General features: G+C 42.2%; 1 protein-coding gene across 10 annotated transcripts in view; it reads left to right on the forward strand.

The window, feature by feature from the left end:
- The first annotated feature begins 216 nt into the window (after positions 1-216).
- The window catches only part of STAU2 (staufen double-stranded RNA binding protein 2), a 332,823-nt gene continuing 316,958 nt past the window's right edge, over positions 217-16,081 (forward strand). For 7 of the 10 annotated variants that reach the window (XM_050802291.1, XM_050802293.1, XM_050802295.1 and 4 more), the window contains exons 1-3: positions 932-1,130; positions 7,471-7,583; positions 8,996-9,061. Coding sequence is in view for 3 of the 10 variants with exons in the window: in XM_050802295.1 (XP_050658252.1) it covers positions 9,044-9,061 (18 nt within the window). In the remaining 7 variants the exon portion in view is untranslated. Of the gene's footprint in view, positions 530-931; positions 1,131-7,470; positions 7,584-8,995; positions 9,062-13,156; positions 13,213-16,081 lie in introns of those variants that run through there. The other 3 variants (XM_050802287.1, XM_050802289.1, XM_050802286.1) reach the window with 2 other exon arrangements.

Below are 16,081 nucleotides of genomic sequence, written 5' to 3' on the forward strand. Positions count from 1 at the left end.
TCTAGAAATAACGTTGCAAATGAATAAGTTTGTGAAAGCACACTAATAGTTCTATTTCGAAATTTCTTTTATTGTCAGATTATTTTTGGTGCCCTTTACTAAACGAAGTGTTCAATTTCGTCGAGCTTAACTGGGTTGAAGTTATCTAGACAAAAGTAATCCACATCAAAACCAGGACGAATCAAGACGTAATTTCTGTTTTCTGGCACTCTTGCCTCATAAATCTAGGATCTAGGGCTTTGTTTTCAATGGTTCTCATTTTTGGCTCCAAGGATTCTTTTTGATGTGACTAATTTTTTCGGTGGAGGAGGAGGTCTGGCCACGCCGCGGGTCTTGGCGAGCAGGTGATTACGGATCCCTGGTGTTTGCTGGACGAGACGGTGAAGCAACCTCCTCCTCGCCCCCTCCCCCGTCTGGAAAGGTGCAGGATCCGCTAAACCGTGTGTCGCACAGCGGCGGCCGGAGCAGACGCGGGATGGTCGCGCGTCCCCTGCACAGCACAGAGGGGCAGCCTGAGAGCCTGGGAAAGGTACGAGCGGGGAATCAGAGCACAGGGTGCGGACCAGAAAGAGCAGACGGTCAGTCGGGGGGGAAGGAAGTTGCCGACTGCAGGTGTGGAAGGGGCTGCCCCAGGCCCACCCCTGGCAGACGAGGGGGCGGGGAGCCGCGCCGGGGACGAGGAGACTGCGGACTGGGCGCGCTCCTAGCGCAGTCGCTCGCCCGCTTGCCCAAGGCCCCCCGGAACGGCCCTCTCTCGGGGGCCCAACTCGCCGCCGCTAGCCCCGCAGAGCTTGCAGCTGGGGGGCCCGGCAGCCGCCAGGGGGCGGGAGCTGCGTCGCGAACAATGGCTGCGCTTGGTCGCGGGCCGGCGAGAGGCGGAGTGGAGATAGAGCCGGTGCCGGGCGCGCGCGCCGGCCGGGCGTGCTGGGGCGCGGGAGCGGCTGCGCAGGCGGGGGCGCGCGGCGCGAGCGCGGGAGGGCGCGGCGGGAGCGCCCGGGAGGCGGGCGGAGGCGGGCGGAGGCGGGGGGCGGGGAGCCCGAGGGGTGGAAGCCGGCGGCGGCCGAGCGGGGTCAGTTCTCTGTACTGTTTGCCAATGTTGGAGCCGTCTGCAAAGTGTTCCTGGCAAGAAGGTAAATACCCTCGTCGGGGGCGCCCGGGAGACCCCGACTTCCGCCCTGCCGGCGGAGGAGGCAGAGGGCGCTGGGGAGCCCTGCAGGTCCGCGGCACGGGGAACCCGGAGAAGAGCGGCCCCCTTCGCGGCCTCCTCTCCCCCGCGCCTTCCCTCCCACCTCGGGCTCTCTCGGGGCAGCAGGGGGGAGGGGAGACCGGCGTGGGAGGGAGGACCGGGAGGCGAAGGATTTGGGGTGGGGGGTGGGGGCGTGTGTGGCGGAGGGGGTGGGACGACACAGGTGTCCTGAGGGGAGGAGCCGGGAGGAACGCGAGGAGGCCGGGCCAAGTCGGGGTGCGGAGGTGGGGGAGGCAGGAACGCGGCTGCGGGCGCGGGAGGCTGGGGTTCTGGGGGGCCGGGGTGGTAGCGGCCGGAAGAGGGGACGGCGAGTGCAGCCACGGTGTGGCTGCGAGGGAGAGGGAGCGCCTGGGGTAGGGCAGGGGAGGGCGGCCTGGGGAGGGTCTGTGGGGAATGGGCCTGGGGGCGCTGGAGGCGGAGCGGCGGGGCCGGGGCGAGCCTGAGGGTGGCGGCGGCGGCTATTTCTGTAGAATGGGCGAGTGGTAAAGACGTAACTTGCCGAAATGGGAGGGTAGGTGGGGCCGAGGGGACAAAATGTATCCTATGACAGGCAAGTTCTGCTGTGGCTCTTACGAACTCCTACCGTGATGGCTCGGCTTAAAGGGGTAGTTGGTGGTAGTGACCTTGCCGGGGTGAAGGGAGTTGGGCGAGGAGACAAAGCTCAGTTACAGAATCCGCTGTGTGAGAGCAGGAACTCCAGTCTCTCCGGGGGCGAGCCGGTGGCTGTGACCTGGGGGCGGGGGGTGCTCCGCAGAGGCTATGGAGGAGCACGCCACAGTGGGATTCTTAGGGAGGGGTGGGGATAATGGCCGTGGGGTTCTGAAAGTCTTTGGAAATGTGTGTAGAATTTTGCATTTGTGAATAATTTTCTTTGGTAAGGGTCCATATTTGCCGTGATGTCCCCCTTCCCCTATCCCCACTACAAAGGGTTAAGAACTGCTTGAGCAGATAGAGAGGGACCATTCAATTAGGGTAGACCTGGGAATTTACCAAAGGATTTTAAAGTGGGTGGATCCTGCAGAAAGAAAGGCTAGAGATGATCTTTTAAAGATATTTTACTGTCAACTGAAAACGTTTATTATTTAATGTTTGATTTCACAATTTTGGTGAACTTTCGCTGAGCATTACTTGGCTTCTGATGCATCCTGTGTTTCAGACCAGCATAGTGAATACTTGAAATAAAATTGGGATGGGCAGGCAGGGTGATAGTAACCTTGGAGGAGAAAAGATTTCAACATTTCTCCAGGGTGTTTCTTCCCCGTCCTTGCTTTCTTTAGATGATTCAAGTATACTGTTGTGAACTGAGCTGCGGTGGAAAAATCTTATTTAATAAAACTATCAAAACCAAGACTTACTCTCCATCTCTGTTTTGTAATATGACCAGGTTTTCATTGTTCAGTTTGTATTTTACTGCAAACAAGAGATATCACATATCACTTTAATTGTAGATTGCTGCTTTTTGCAGCAGGCCTGTATTAAATTTGCGAAGCAGTTATGCAAAACTATGTGGTGTGTTTGTGTTTTCCTGCTATGGTTTCAAGTCAAGTTACCATTGTCACATTTCATTATATGGTAGGCTAGTCTGAAATTTACTCCTAAGTGATAATTAGTTGGTAGGATATGGTACGTACTTGCTCACAAATTACTGCATTTTTTCCCGTAAAAACCAGTATTTTGTATTTGTAAGAATGTTGCTGTATAATCCAAGTACATATTGTTAATTTCAAATAGAATGCTGTGTAATTATTAAATTTTAACTTTATTTGGAAGTAATTTTAAGCTTACAGAAAAATTGCAAGAATAAGAATAATAATACAAAGAATATCTTTGTAACCTTTATTCAGATTCACCTGTTAACATTTTATGCATTTATTACTGCTCTCTATCACACACAAAATGTTTTTCCCCTGGACCATTTAAGAGTAAGTTACATACATTGTGGTCCATAACTCCTAAATACTTGAGCTTGGAAAACCATGTAAATTTTACATTTTAGCTTAACTTGGCTTGTCTGGAATGAAGTGCTAGGAAGAGTGGCTTGGTTTGCTTTTCAATAAATAATGTGAATATAAAAAAATCCAAGATAGTCATCAAGCTTTAAATATATAAACAATCCAGAAATCGAGGCAGAGCGGTTTTCCTGTTTAGGTTCTAGAAGATACGGTAGGGTTTTTTTTTTTTTTTTTTTTTTTTTTCCTTTTGTGCCTACCCTTCTGTTTATTCCTATTATTATCTCCTTTTGTTTTGTACACGTTCGATGCTGGGAATCTGATCATTTATGTGTACAGATCATAAAGAGGGAAAACTCTAGATATTGCAAAATTGAATTCTCTATTAGACTGCATAGTTTGAGACATGCACAGTGTGATTATTCACATATATATATTTGTGCCTCTTATAGGTACACAAAATATTAGATGTCTAGAATCTGTGATAATTATAATTTTTATTTATGTATGCATCGTTTGATTTTAAATAATCCTCCCCAAGTTCTGTATAGGAGCTTTGCCATTATGTTGTCCTAGATGTCAAGCCCTTGACTTTGTTCTAGGAAAAATTATAAGAAGGCAAATCTTTTATTTTTCACCAAACTGATGCTTAAAAAATAAAAAAACATTGGCCAGGGGCAGTGGCTCATGCCTGTAATCCCAGCACTTTGGGAGACCGAGGCAGGTGGATCAGGAGGTCAGGAGTTTGAGACCAGCCTGGCCAACATGGTGAAACTCCATCTCTACTAAAAATACAAAAATTAGCTGGGTGTGGTGGTGTGCGCCTGTAATCCCAGCTACTCGGGAGGCTGAGGCAGGAGAATCACTTGAATTCTGGAGGTGGAGGTTGCAATGAGCTGAGATCGCACCTTTGCGCTCCAGCCTGGGCGACAGAACGAGACTCAGTCTCAAAAAAAAAAAAATTTTTTTTTGTTTTAAAAGAAGACAAGTCTTTTATAATTTGGTGTGTAGTGAAGAAAAGAGGACTTTGGGCCAGAAAGAACTGGGTTGTAAACCTAGCAGCGTGACTGTAGGCAAATAACCCAACCTCTAGAAAAATGGAGATAATGCCCACATCCCAAGGTGAGGAGGATTAAATGAGTTGATGTAAAAATGGCAAAATGTGGCACCTAACTTATACAATTGGTGTCTGATAAATGTTAGTTTCCTTTTTTTTCCCTGGCCTGTGGTATTTAGAGTTTTCCACTAGAATAGTTTGTGAAGTAAGACTTCCATTTTCCTTATGTAAAAGCAGCATTTTTGGGTACCTACTTTAAAAAATCAAAAGGAAAAACATTTTAAAAAACTATTTAAAGGACGCCATGTCTTTTTTAAAGTAAGAAGCATTGGATTGATAGTTTCATAGCAATTTGTAGTTTAAGAATAGGGATAGTAAATTTTTTTTGCTTTTCATGTTGTCAAATAAGACATTTAAGTGAGAATTGCCTATCAACTGTAGGATGGGTGCTGATATAAAATTATACATATTTAATAACAGTGCCATTTTATAAAGTAGTTTAATTATTGGTGATCAGATTTTTGTACAGCTTTTAATTTCTCAGATAATTCACAAAGTACGACTTACATCAGCAGTACATTGCAGTTACAGGTTGGACCATTCTTCATGAGCGTCATGCCTTCCCCTGTTTGTAGTGCCCTCTCCCTATAAACTGTCCTGCCTGTTTTCATTTAGTAGTTTGGAATCTAGAATTGCCTGTCCTAATATGCCTGACCAGATAGGGCATTTCTGGGACACGAGGATACATTTCTCTAAAAGTACTGAGTTGTAATTGGAATCAACTGTAGCTGGAAACTTTTCTGATAGTGGAGGTGGATTTTTTTTTTTAAATTTTTTTTTTTTTTTTTTTTTTTGAGATGGAGTCTTCACTCTGTCACCCAGGCTGAAGTACAGTGGTGTGACCTCCGCTCACTGCAGCGTCCGCCTCCCGGGTTCAAGCGATTTGCCTGCCTCAGTGTCCCGAGTAGCTAGGACTACAGGCGCATGCCACCATGCCCAGCTAATTTTTGTATTTTTAGTTGAGACGGTTTTGCCATGTAGGCCAGGCTGGTCTCGAACTCCTGACCTTAGTGATCCATCTGCCTCAGCCTCCAAAAGTGCTGGGATTACAGGCGTGAACCACTGCACCCTGCCCTGCTGAGGAGGTGGATTTTATGAAACCATAGGTAGTATAAAACTGCTCTGCATTTTATTGATACGTCTTGATATTTTAGCAAATTGTTTAAAATATATGACAGTAGACTGGGCATATCTTTAAAGTAGAAACAGAGTCTTAAAGACATGTGCCACTGTGAGCATTCTGAATTGTCCATGGTATAATTACAAATTACAAATTTTAAATTGATATAAATCTGATATAACTGGTTTCGTTAAAAAAGTAGAATTTTCAGAATGTTAGCCAATGACAGAGTGCTGTTATAGACATACTAGTTTCATGTGTTTTAATTTATCCAGCTCTTTATATTGTGAAGAAAAGGCATACAGAATATTTAAATTGTATGGTTAATTTTATGTTCATAAAGTTTTCTTTTTTGTTACTTCATGGAATATCTTTTCTGTGTCAGAAGATTAGAACTTTCAGGCTGTGCACCGTGGCTCACGCCTGTAATCTCAGCACTTTGAGAGGCCAAGGCGGATGGATCACCTGAGGCCAGGAGTTGGAGACCAGCCTGGCCAACATGGTGAAACCCCCTCTCTACTAAAAATACAAAAATTAGCCAGGCATGGTGGTGTGTGCCTGTATCTCCAGCTACTGGGGAGGCTGAGGCAGGAGAATTGCTTGAGCGTGGGAGATGGAGGTTGCAGTGAGCTGAGATTGAGCTGTTGCACTCCAATCTGGGTGACAGGGCGAGACTCCGTCTCAAAAAAAGGATAAAAAAAGTTTAGAACTTTCAAAAAGGTACCCCAATATCTTACTGTACTTACTTCTTGGAATCAGCCACCAGTGTTACCAGTCTCTGATATTGAAGAAATACGTAGAGCTCTGTAGATAAGCGTTTGTAACTTTAGAAGTTTATACTAATAAAGACAAAATGGAATTTTTCAAAGTTGGTGAATGCTTAATAATGTTAAATTTTTTTTTTTTTTTTTTTTTTGAGACGAAGTCTTGTTCTGTTACCTGGGCTAGAGTGCAGTGGCATGATCTTGGCTCACTGCAACCTCGGCCTCCCGGGTTCAAGTGATTCTCCTGCCTCAGCCTCCCAAGTAGCTGGGATTACAGGTGTGTGTTACCATACCCAGCTAATTTTTATATTTTTAGTAGAGACAGGGTTCACCATGTTGGCCAGGCTGGTCTCGAACTCCTGCCCTCAGGTGATCCACCCGCCTCGGCCTCCCAGAGTGCTGAGATTACAAGCTGAGCCACTGCGCCCGACCAGTAATATTAAATTCTAGAAAGCAAGGGACACTACATCACTGAGATGGTTTAGTGGTTATTTACATTTTACTTTTTAAATGAACTGTTTTCAGTTAAAAAAAGTTGATTGGTTGTGTTTGTATTTTTAGTTATAGCTAGTGTATTTTTTTAATGAGATACTCCATTCCTATTGAAAATGCGTGTATTTTAACACCATATGACTAATGCTACACTTGTTAATAATCTCATTTTTTGAATTGAAAATGTAAATGTTTAAGTTTTATAATTTGCCACTTTGCCGTCCTAATGTTACTCATTTGCTCATGTTGAACAGGGATTTTATTTTATTTTTTGCCTAGCCAAATATTAATACCTAAAACACCATAGGAGTATTGAATTATAGAGTTGGACAGGATTGTCTTATTTATTGTTGCATAGCACATTGCACCAGAATTTAAGGACTGAAGACAGCAAACATTATCTTACCGTTTCTGTGGGTTAGAAATCTCGGTGCAGCTTAGCTGGATGCCTGTGGCTTATGAAAGAGGTGGTAGTCAAGCTGTCAGTTGGGGCTGCAGTCGCATCTGGAAGCTTTCCTGGTGGAAGATGTTTCTGAACTCATTCATGTGGCTCTTGCAGGGTTCAGTTTCTTGGGGCTCTTGGACTGAAGAAATCAATTTTTGCTGGCTGTTGGCCAGAGGTTTTTCTCAGTTCTTTGCCTTGTGGGCCTCTCCAAAGGGCCCCACAGTTTAGCATCTGCTTCCCTCTGAGCAAATGAGTGAGAGAAGGTGATGCCCAATAATTTTTATAACCTAATCTTGGAAGTGGTATCTCATTATTTCTGCTATATTCTATTTGTTAGAGGCTGCCTACCGCAAGGACTTTAGCTTACTTTTTAAAGATTGAAGAAAAAAAAAGAAGAGAGAAAAAGAAGAACTCAAAGATACACAAAGTAATTTGACCAAGGCTCGGAAGGTAATCTCCTGAAGAACTTTGACTAAAACTCAAATTCACTAATACCCAGGCCTTGTGCTCTTTATACAGCATCCCATTCTCATAGGAAATGTGAAAGTAATTAGAAATAAAAATTGATGCAGATTGCAGATGCTGTGGACACTTATTGTAAGAAAAATATTAAAAGTTTTCAAAGTCATTTGGAATTGACTCTAGTTTGTCATCTTGAAAAAATGGTAACCAAATACGAGTGTGTGTTTGTGTATGTGTGTGTGTGCTTACAAAACATTTGCTTCTAAGGGCAAGTTCAATATTAAAATTTAACAACATAAAAGTTTCTCCACTAGTGATTAGATATAGGCCTTTTGCTGTGTATCACAACTGTATTGTTGCTTTGTAGATAATTTTTAGGGGAGAGGTCTGTACATAATTTATATTTTATATGAACTTTTTTTCATTACAAGATCTCATGATTTATTTGTTTATAATTTGGACTTTCCTGCCCTTCATTGGCATCTGTTTTTAAATTAATTTCTTTTTTCTTTTTTTTGAGATGGAGTCTCACTCTGTCACCTAGGCTGGAGTGCCATGGCATGATCTTGGCTTACTGCAACCTCTGCCTGCTGGGTTCAAGCGATTCTCTTGCCTCAGCCTCCCTAGTAGCTGGGATTACAGGCACTTGCCACCATGCCCGGCTAATTTTTGTAGTTTTAGTAGAGGCAGGATTTTCACCATGTTGGCCAAGCTGGTCTCAAACTCCTGACCTCAAATGATCCACCCAACTTGGCCTCCCAAAATGCTGGGATTACTGTGCCCAGCCTGACATTTTATTATGCATACTATTTTTATACTGATGATAACAGACAAAATGACAGAGAAAAGTAAAATATTCAGCAAGATAATTGTACTATATGCTCTTTTCCATACCATCTAAGAGAATACTTGTGGTGTTGCATCTTCTTTAGGATTAATTTATCATATAGAAAATGGGAACAAAGCTGTTTAAAACAGGACTGCAAAAAGAGAGTATATGTTAAATATTAACCTGAAACTCTCAGATTTATTTTTAACAGCTTCACTTTTGTTGGGATTGTCTTAGAAATCTAGAAGCAGAAGGAGCTTTGTTCAGATCTGTACTGTCCAGTATGGTGGACACTAGTGATGTGCTTATTTAAGTTAACATGAAAGAAAATTAAACGTTTATTTTCTTGATTGCTCTAGCCACATTTCAAATGCTCAGTAGCCGCATGTGGCTAATGACTACCAGATTGTATAGTACAAGTACAGAACATTTTTATCATCATAGAAAGTTCTATGGAGATCTGGATAAATTACATTTTATGTTTGATTTTTATCAAGGGCATGTGTTTAAAATACCAGTCATTGAGGTTATCAACTAAGTTGAACTTTATTTCTTCATTTTCATTTTCCAGTTTTGGGAGCCGTGAGGGATACAGCAGTTTGGTCAATATTGTCTTAACATGCTTCAAATAAATCAGGTGAGTTTGTGTTAAGACATTTTTCATGCGTACATTGTGCTTTGGCTGTAAATTGTGGAACATTTTAACTCAGCTTTTCTTTTCTATACCTGTAACCTGACTCATCACTTTTTAAAACAGTTACCTACTGTATAGTCATCATTGGAGGCTGTGTAGGGCAGGTTGTTTAAGGATTAGAATGATCTTCTGAAAGTTGATAACTTCTGGTTGTGCAAGGCAGAAGGTTTGTCTGTTCTTCTTGATGTCACATCCCTTTAGGACTTGTTAATGTGTTCAGAATGCTTATCATGATATAGCTTCAATAGGTGGCAGTTCTGCAGACTCAAAGCATTTTTAGTGACAAATCTTGTGAAGTAGTTGTATCTGTTTAAAAAAAAAAAGATTCACTTTCCAGGGCACTGAAAAACTCTAGAAGGAAGTGCTCTGATAAACTACAGCGTATAATACTTTAGACTCACTGAAAGAAGTGTTTTTCTTAGTTCTTGAGGTTTTTCCAAGAACTTTATACATTTAATTTTACCTTTACCAGTTAAATAGAACATTGTATCGTAACTATAGTGTTAGAAAATATTTTTGGCCAGGCTGGGTGGTTCACACCTGTAGTCCCAGCATTTTGGGAGGTGAGGTGGGAGGATCTCTTGAGCACAGGAGTTTGAGCCAGACTGGGCAACATAGTGAGACCCTGTCTCTTAAAAAAAAAAAAAAGGGAAAGAAACAAAGTAATTTTATTTCTTTTGGTTGCAAATCATGAGAGAAGGAATTAAACTATTTTTTTTTTTTCCTGTGATTAAAAAAATAATTGGCTGGGCACAGTGGCTCACGCCTATAATCCCAGCACTTTAGGAGGCCGAGGCAGGCGGATCACTTGAGGACAGGAGTTTGAGACCAGCCTCGCCAACATGGAGAAACCCTACTAAAAACCCTCTACTAAAAAATACAAAATTAGCCAGGTGTGGCGGTGCATGCCTGTAATCCCAGCTACTCAGGAGGCTGAGGCAGGAGAATCACTTGAACCCGGGAGGCGGAGGTTGCGGTGAGGCGGAGGTTGCGGTGAGCCAAGATTGTGCCATTGCACTCCAGCCTGGGCAAAAAGAGTGAAACTCTGTCTCAAAAAAAAAAAAAAAAAGTAATCTTGGCCAGGCGCGGTCACTCAGGCCTGTAATCCTAGCATTTTGGGAGGCTGAGGCAGGTAGATCACCTGAAGTCAGGAGATCAAGACCAGCCTGGCCAACATGGTGAAACCCTATCTCTACTAAAAATACAAAAAAATCAGCCGGTTGTGGTGGTGCATACCTGTAATCCCAGCTACTTGGGAGGCTGAGGCAGGAGAATTGCTTGAATCCAGGAGGCGGAGGTTGCAGTAAACTGAGATCACACCATTGCACTCTAGCCTGGGCGACAGAGCAAGACTCCGTTCCAAAAAAAAAAAAAAAAGAAAGTAATCTTGACCCCCTGCCCTCTGATATATAGTCCTGCTCACCTTGCCTGAGAAATCCCTAGTTCCTGTGCATCCCATGCCATCTCTAAGCTAATGACAGAAGTTTATACCTGGTCTAGGCCTCTTTTTCTGAGCTCCAGACTCAGGTAGCATTTACCACCTTGATCTCTTGGATGTCTTTATACATCTTGGACTTAATGTGTGCCCAAGAAATAATCTCAATGCTTCAGTTATACTGGACTGTTTCAGTTCCTAGATTGGGTAAGGTTGTTCTGGCTGCAAGGATTTGCACAGATTTCCTCTGCCTGGACCTCTCTTCCCCTCCCCTGGGTTTGGCTTGCTTGACTGCAGTCCTGCTGTATGCTGTCATAGCACTTGCTCTTTAGTTTAATAACATGACATTTGCAGTTATAGTCAAATATGTAATTATTTGTTTTAACATCTGTCTCCCTTGTTAGTATGTTTCATGAAGACAGACAGTGACTTTTCTTGTTTACTGTTATATCCCCAGGTCCTAGAATAAACAATGTAAATAGTTTTCATACATTTATTTGTTGGGTGTATGAACATACGAATGGTGCTAGAGTTGTCACTAAAGCAAGGGGATATTTATTTTTCAACAATAAGCACGTAATTATGTTGTCAGTTTTGGTGTTATATGCTGCTGTGTTACTCAAATGCAACTAACTCTCCCTCATGTAAAGTTGTTATTTGGTTTTCTAGAAACTTTCCTTGTGCAACAAAAATTAGTTTAATCAAAAACATTACTAATAATTTAAGGAAATTGTAGAGCTGTCCTGTGCTTAGTGCTTCCTGTTACCTCACAGCTGCTCTCAAATCCCAGTGGAAGCATTATGAGACCTTATTTGCAAACTGTTATAGGTGTGAAGTTGCCACTAAAATTATTTGGTTACAGTTAAAATAATTTTTCATATTCTGCCACAGACATTTGGAAATGATCATTTTATGCCAGCCAACTTCATTGAAAATTATAGTTTATGGATTAGTCCTAATGAGGATTTACTAACTGGCTATGTTGCAGGTCATGTTGAATCAGGCACTGCAAACAGTTCCTAGGCAACGCTCTACATGGCCACAAGCAATTCCCTGGATGTTGGCTAGAAGTTGTACACAGTGCCTGGAGATATACATACTTAACTTGTACAGGTTGAGTATTCCTTATCCAAAATGCTTGGCACCGGAAGTGTTTCCTATTTCAAATTTTTTTAGATTTTGGAATTTTGCCTACTGGTTGAGCGTCCCTAATACAGAAATCCAAAATCCAGAATGCTCCAATGAGCATTTCCTTTGAGCATTATGTTGGTACAAAAGAAGTTTGAAATCTTGGAGATTTTGGATTTCAGATTTTTGGATTTGGGATGCTCAACCTTAACAGACGTGTATTCCTAGAATAAGAGATCCCTCCATCTTGTTACTGACTATAACTGTCATCCCCCAAACTGTTCAAGTTTGAGATAAAGACTCTCTTCAGCTAAACATAGAGTTGAATTCTTAAACTCATGAGTAATTTTTGAATCTTACTTTCTCGGCAACCACTTTCTCATAACAGTGAGGGTTCTCAAGGTAAATGTATAAAGGGGCCAGCTGTGGTGGCCCATGCCTGTAATCCCAGCACTTTGGGAGGCCGAAGTGGGAGGATTGCTTGAGACCAGGATTTTGAGACCAGCTTGGGCAGCATAGTAGGACCCTGTCTCTACAAAAAAAAAAAAAATAAGTTAGATATGGTGACACATGCCTGTAGTCTTAGCTACTTGGGAGGCCGGGGTGGAGGATCACTTGAGCCTGGGAGGTTGAAGCTGCAGTGAACTGTGATCATGCCACTGCACTCCAGTCTGGGTAACAGAATGAGACCCTAGGCATGCAAAGGGGACTTGAGTTGATTCTCAGCTTGAAACAGTTGAGATTTTTACTGTGTGATTTTCAACATTGTCTCTAGGATTACTACTACATTTTTATTTGGGAAGTCTTTTGTTTTCTCAAGATACCTGAATTAGATGCTTTTTATTTATGTATTTATTTATTTATTTTTGAGATGGAGTCTCACTCTGTTGCCCAGACTGGAGTGCAGTGGCATGATCTCGCCTCACTGCAACCTCCGCCTTTCGGGTTCAAGCAATTCTTCTGCCTCAGCCACCTGAGTAGCTGGGATCACAAGCACACGCCACCATGCCTGGCTAAGTTTTGTATTCTTAGTAGAGACGGAGTTTCACCATGTTGGTCAGGCTGGTCTTGAACTCCTGACCTCGTGATCTGCCTGCCTTGGCCTTTCAAAGTGCTGGGATTACAGACGTGAGCCACTGTGCCCAGGCTACATGGTTTTTTATTTGTAACAGATTCTTCCATATGTGTTACTAAAACTAATGAAAAACTAGGCTATTGAATACCAGGTTATTTGTTACTAACTTTGCCTAACTTTAGTATTACCATGGAACATGAATGTTCCATGTTCTGTTAAGATAATAGCACTTTTCTGCCTTTAAATTGTGATCGTAGTTATTGTTTTTGCCTTTTAAGAATGTGTGTTATTATCCATGTGCAACTTATGCTTACTGTAGAAAATTAGGTGTGATAAGCAAAAAAAAAAAAACCCCAAAAACAAACAAAAAAAATCACAAAAAATTCCACTTCTTTTACAGAGATAATCACTGGTAACATTTTGGGGTGTATACTTCTAGATTTTTTTTCTATGCAGGTATGTTTTTATGTGAATATATGTTACTTTTTAAAAACTGGGTTTATACAATATGTAATGTTTTGAAGTGATTTAATAATAATTCTTAGTTTGGATGTACTAAAATTTAACCAAGCCCTTATTGTTGGACAGATTTTTGTATTGTAGTTAGTGCCATAGTGAATTTTTGTAATATACATCTGTTTGTCTAATTATTTTCTTAGAATTGATTATTTGAAATGGAAATACTAGTCAAAGATGTATGTGGATTTTAAAGATATTTGGTGTATAGCCCCCTAAAAGACAAAGTTATATCTGCCAGAAGTGTATCTACCTGTTTCCTTACTTCCTTGACAAAATTTCAGTCTTTGCCAATCTGTCTGACAAAAGGTGGTATTTTACTTTGTGTTTCTGTAATATTTAAATAGTTCTTGTTCTTTCGTGTTTTGCCTTTTGTGAATTGCTTATATATGTCTACTGTCGTCTATTTCTTTTTATTTGTAAATAACATTTTTTGGATTATGTCCCCTGATAATTTTCTGAGTATTTATAATCATTACTCTATACTTTTTACTCATTATTCAACAGATAACTAATAGGAGTATACTAGTTTCTGGGGTACCATAATATGATGAGTATGGTATATTTTGGTCCTTTCTCCCGGATCATTAATTATAGGTCCCCTGGGAAAAGGAACTCATTTTAACAGTAAGCTACAGCAAATGTAAATTACGAAGATACATGCTGTGAATAATATTTTTAAATGAGTAGCTGAAATAGGGCCAAGTTTTGGAGATTAGCTAGTGAGGTAGACTTGACAGGTCAGTGTGTCCTAAGGAATTGGAAAAGTCTGTATTAGGCAGTTGTTGTATTGGGAGAGCCTAGCAACTGGGAATTTACAGGGATCAAAGTAGTCTGGTAGTTCTTTTTAGTGAGGTTTGGTAGTAGATGTTGGGAACATGGAAGCTAAGAGGAAGCTTTAAGGCCTAACTGAAGTGGAAGGGATGACGGCAGGACAAGACAGAATTTTTCTGTGTCAAAGGAGTAGGAGAACCCTGTAGGGCAAGAGGGAGCTAGGTGTTACAAAAAAAAAAAAAAAAAAGACAGTTTTTATTACACTGGATAGTGTAAGACCAGAGTATGATTACCAAGAAACAAGTCTAGAGTTTAAAGAATAATGATGGCTATCTCAGAGGTTTGTTGTGAGGAGTAATTGAGATAACAAAGGCAAAATGCTTAGCATTGCTCCTGTTACTACTGCTATTAATTTGACTATTAATATTGCTCTTGGCTGTTGCTGCCTGACTCTGGAAATTGGTGGGAAAGGAGGGCAGACGGCAGACATTTAGGTAGATAATTGAGTAAAGTATTTGGGGGAATGAACCACTTTCTCAAGCCCACATTGGCTTCGAGGTTCTCCTGCTTCTTGCCACAAGCACCAGGAACTCTATTCTTTCCTCTTAAAAGTTGCTGCTACTTAGTAGTAGTTACTTTTTTTCCCAAGACTGGGTGTGGGGATCTATAATCTGCTCACATCTCTTGTCGCGTAGGATATAGCCTACCGTTAGGGGATAAGAAAAATAGTAAACATCAGGAGGTTAAAATGTGTAAGACAGACTTCTACTTTCGCCTATGCTGGTATAATGGGAACTGGATTTATTTTATGTGTAGCCAGCTTCCAAGATGGCCCCCAATGATCCCTGCATCCTGGTATTTACACCACGGTGTAATCCCCATACACATTACATTGAGGTTTATCTGTGGAACCAATAGAACGTGACAGAAGTGATGGATCATTTCTTAGGATAGGTTATTTATTTATTTATTTTTTTGAGACAAAGTCTGGCTCTGTCGCCCAGGCTGGAGTGCAGTGGCGTGATCTCGGCTCACTGCAAGCTTCGCCTCTCGGGTTCACACCATTCTCCTGCCTCAGCTTCTCTAGTAGCTGGGACTACAGGCACCCGCCACCACGCCCGGCTAATTTTTTGTATTTTTAGTAGAAACGAGGTTTCACCGTGTTCGCCGGGATGATCTCGATATCCTGACCTTGTGATCCGCCCGCCTCGGCCTCCCAAAGTGCTGGGATTACAGGCGTGAGCCACCGCACCCGGCCACGATAGGTTATTTATAAAACAAATATGACTCCGCCTCCTTCCCTTACTACCCCCAGCCTTGGATTACTTACTCTGAGAATTGTTAGCTGCTATGTTGTGAACGGCCCGATGGAGAGGCCCATGCTGTGAGAAACTGAGACCTTTTGCCAACAGCCAACAAGGAACTGAGGCTTCTGGCCAACAGCATGTGAGTGAGCCTTCTTGGAAGCAGATGTCCCAGCTTTAGTCAGGCTTCCAGTCCTAAACATCTGTCCTGCTGACATCTTGACTGCAACCTCATGAGAGATCCTGAGCCAGAACTACCCGTCTAAGCAGTTCCCTGATTACCAACCCTCAGAAACTGTGTGAAATAAATAATTTTTAAAAAAAAAATTTTTTTAGTTTTTTTGAGTTGGAGTCTTGGTCTGTCACCCAGGCTAGAGTGTAGTGACACGATCTCAGCTCACTGTAACCTTTTGTCTCCCAGGTTCAAGTGATTCTCCTGCCTCAGCCTCCTGAGTAGCTGGGGCTACAGACGTGCACCACCACACCTGGCTAATTTTTGTATTTTTAGTAGAGATAGGGTTTCACCATGTTGGGCAGGCTGGTCTCAAACTCCTGACCTCAGGTGATCCTCCTGCCTCAGCCTCCCAAAGTGCTGGGATTACAGGCGTGAGTCACTGTACCTGGCCAATGCTTGATTTTTAAAGCCACAAAATTGGAGGTAATTTGTTATGTAGCAAAAATGTACTCATTCTCCTTAAATAACTTGAGAATTTATAAAATATATAAACAAT

The sequence above is a fragment of the Macaca thibetana genome, chromosome 8 (assembly GCF_024542745.1).
Source record: "Macaca thibetana thibetana isolate TM-01 chromosome 8, ASM2454274v1, whole genome shotgun sequence".
Taxonomy (NCBI): Eukaryota; Metazoa; Chordata; class Mammalia; order Primates; family Cercopithecidae; genus Macaca; species Macaca thibetana.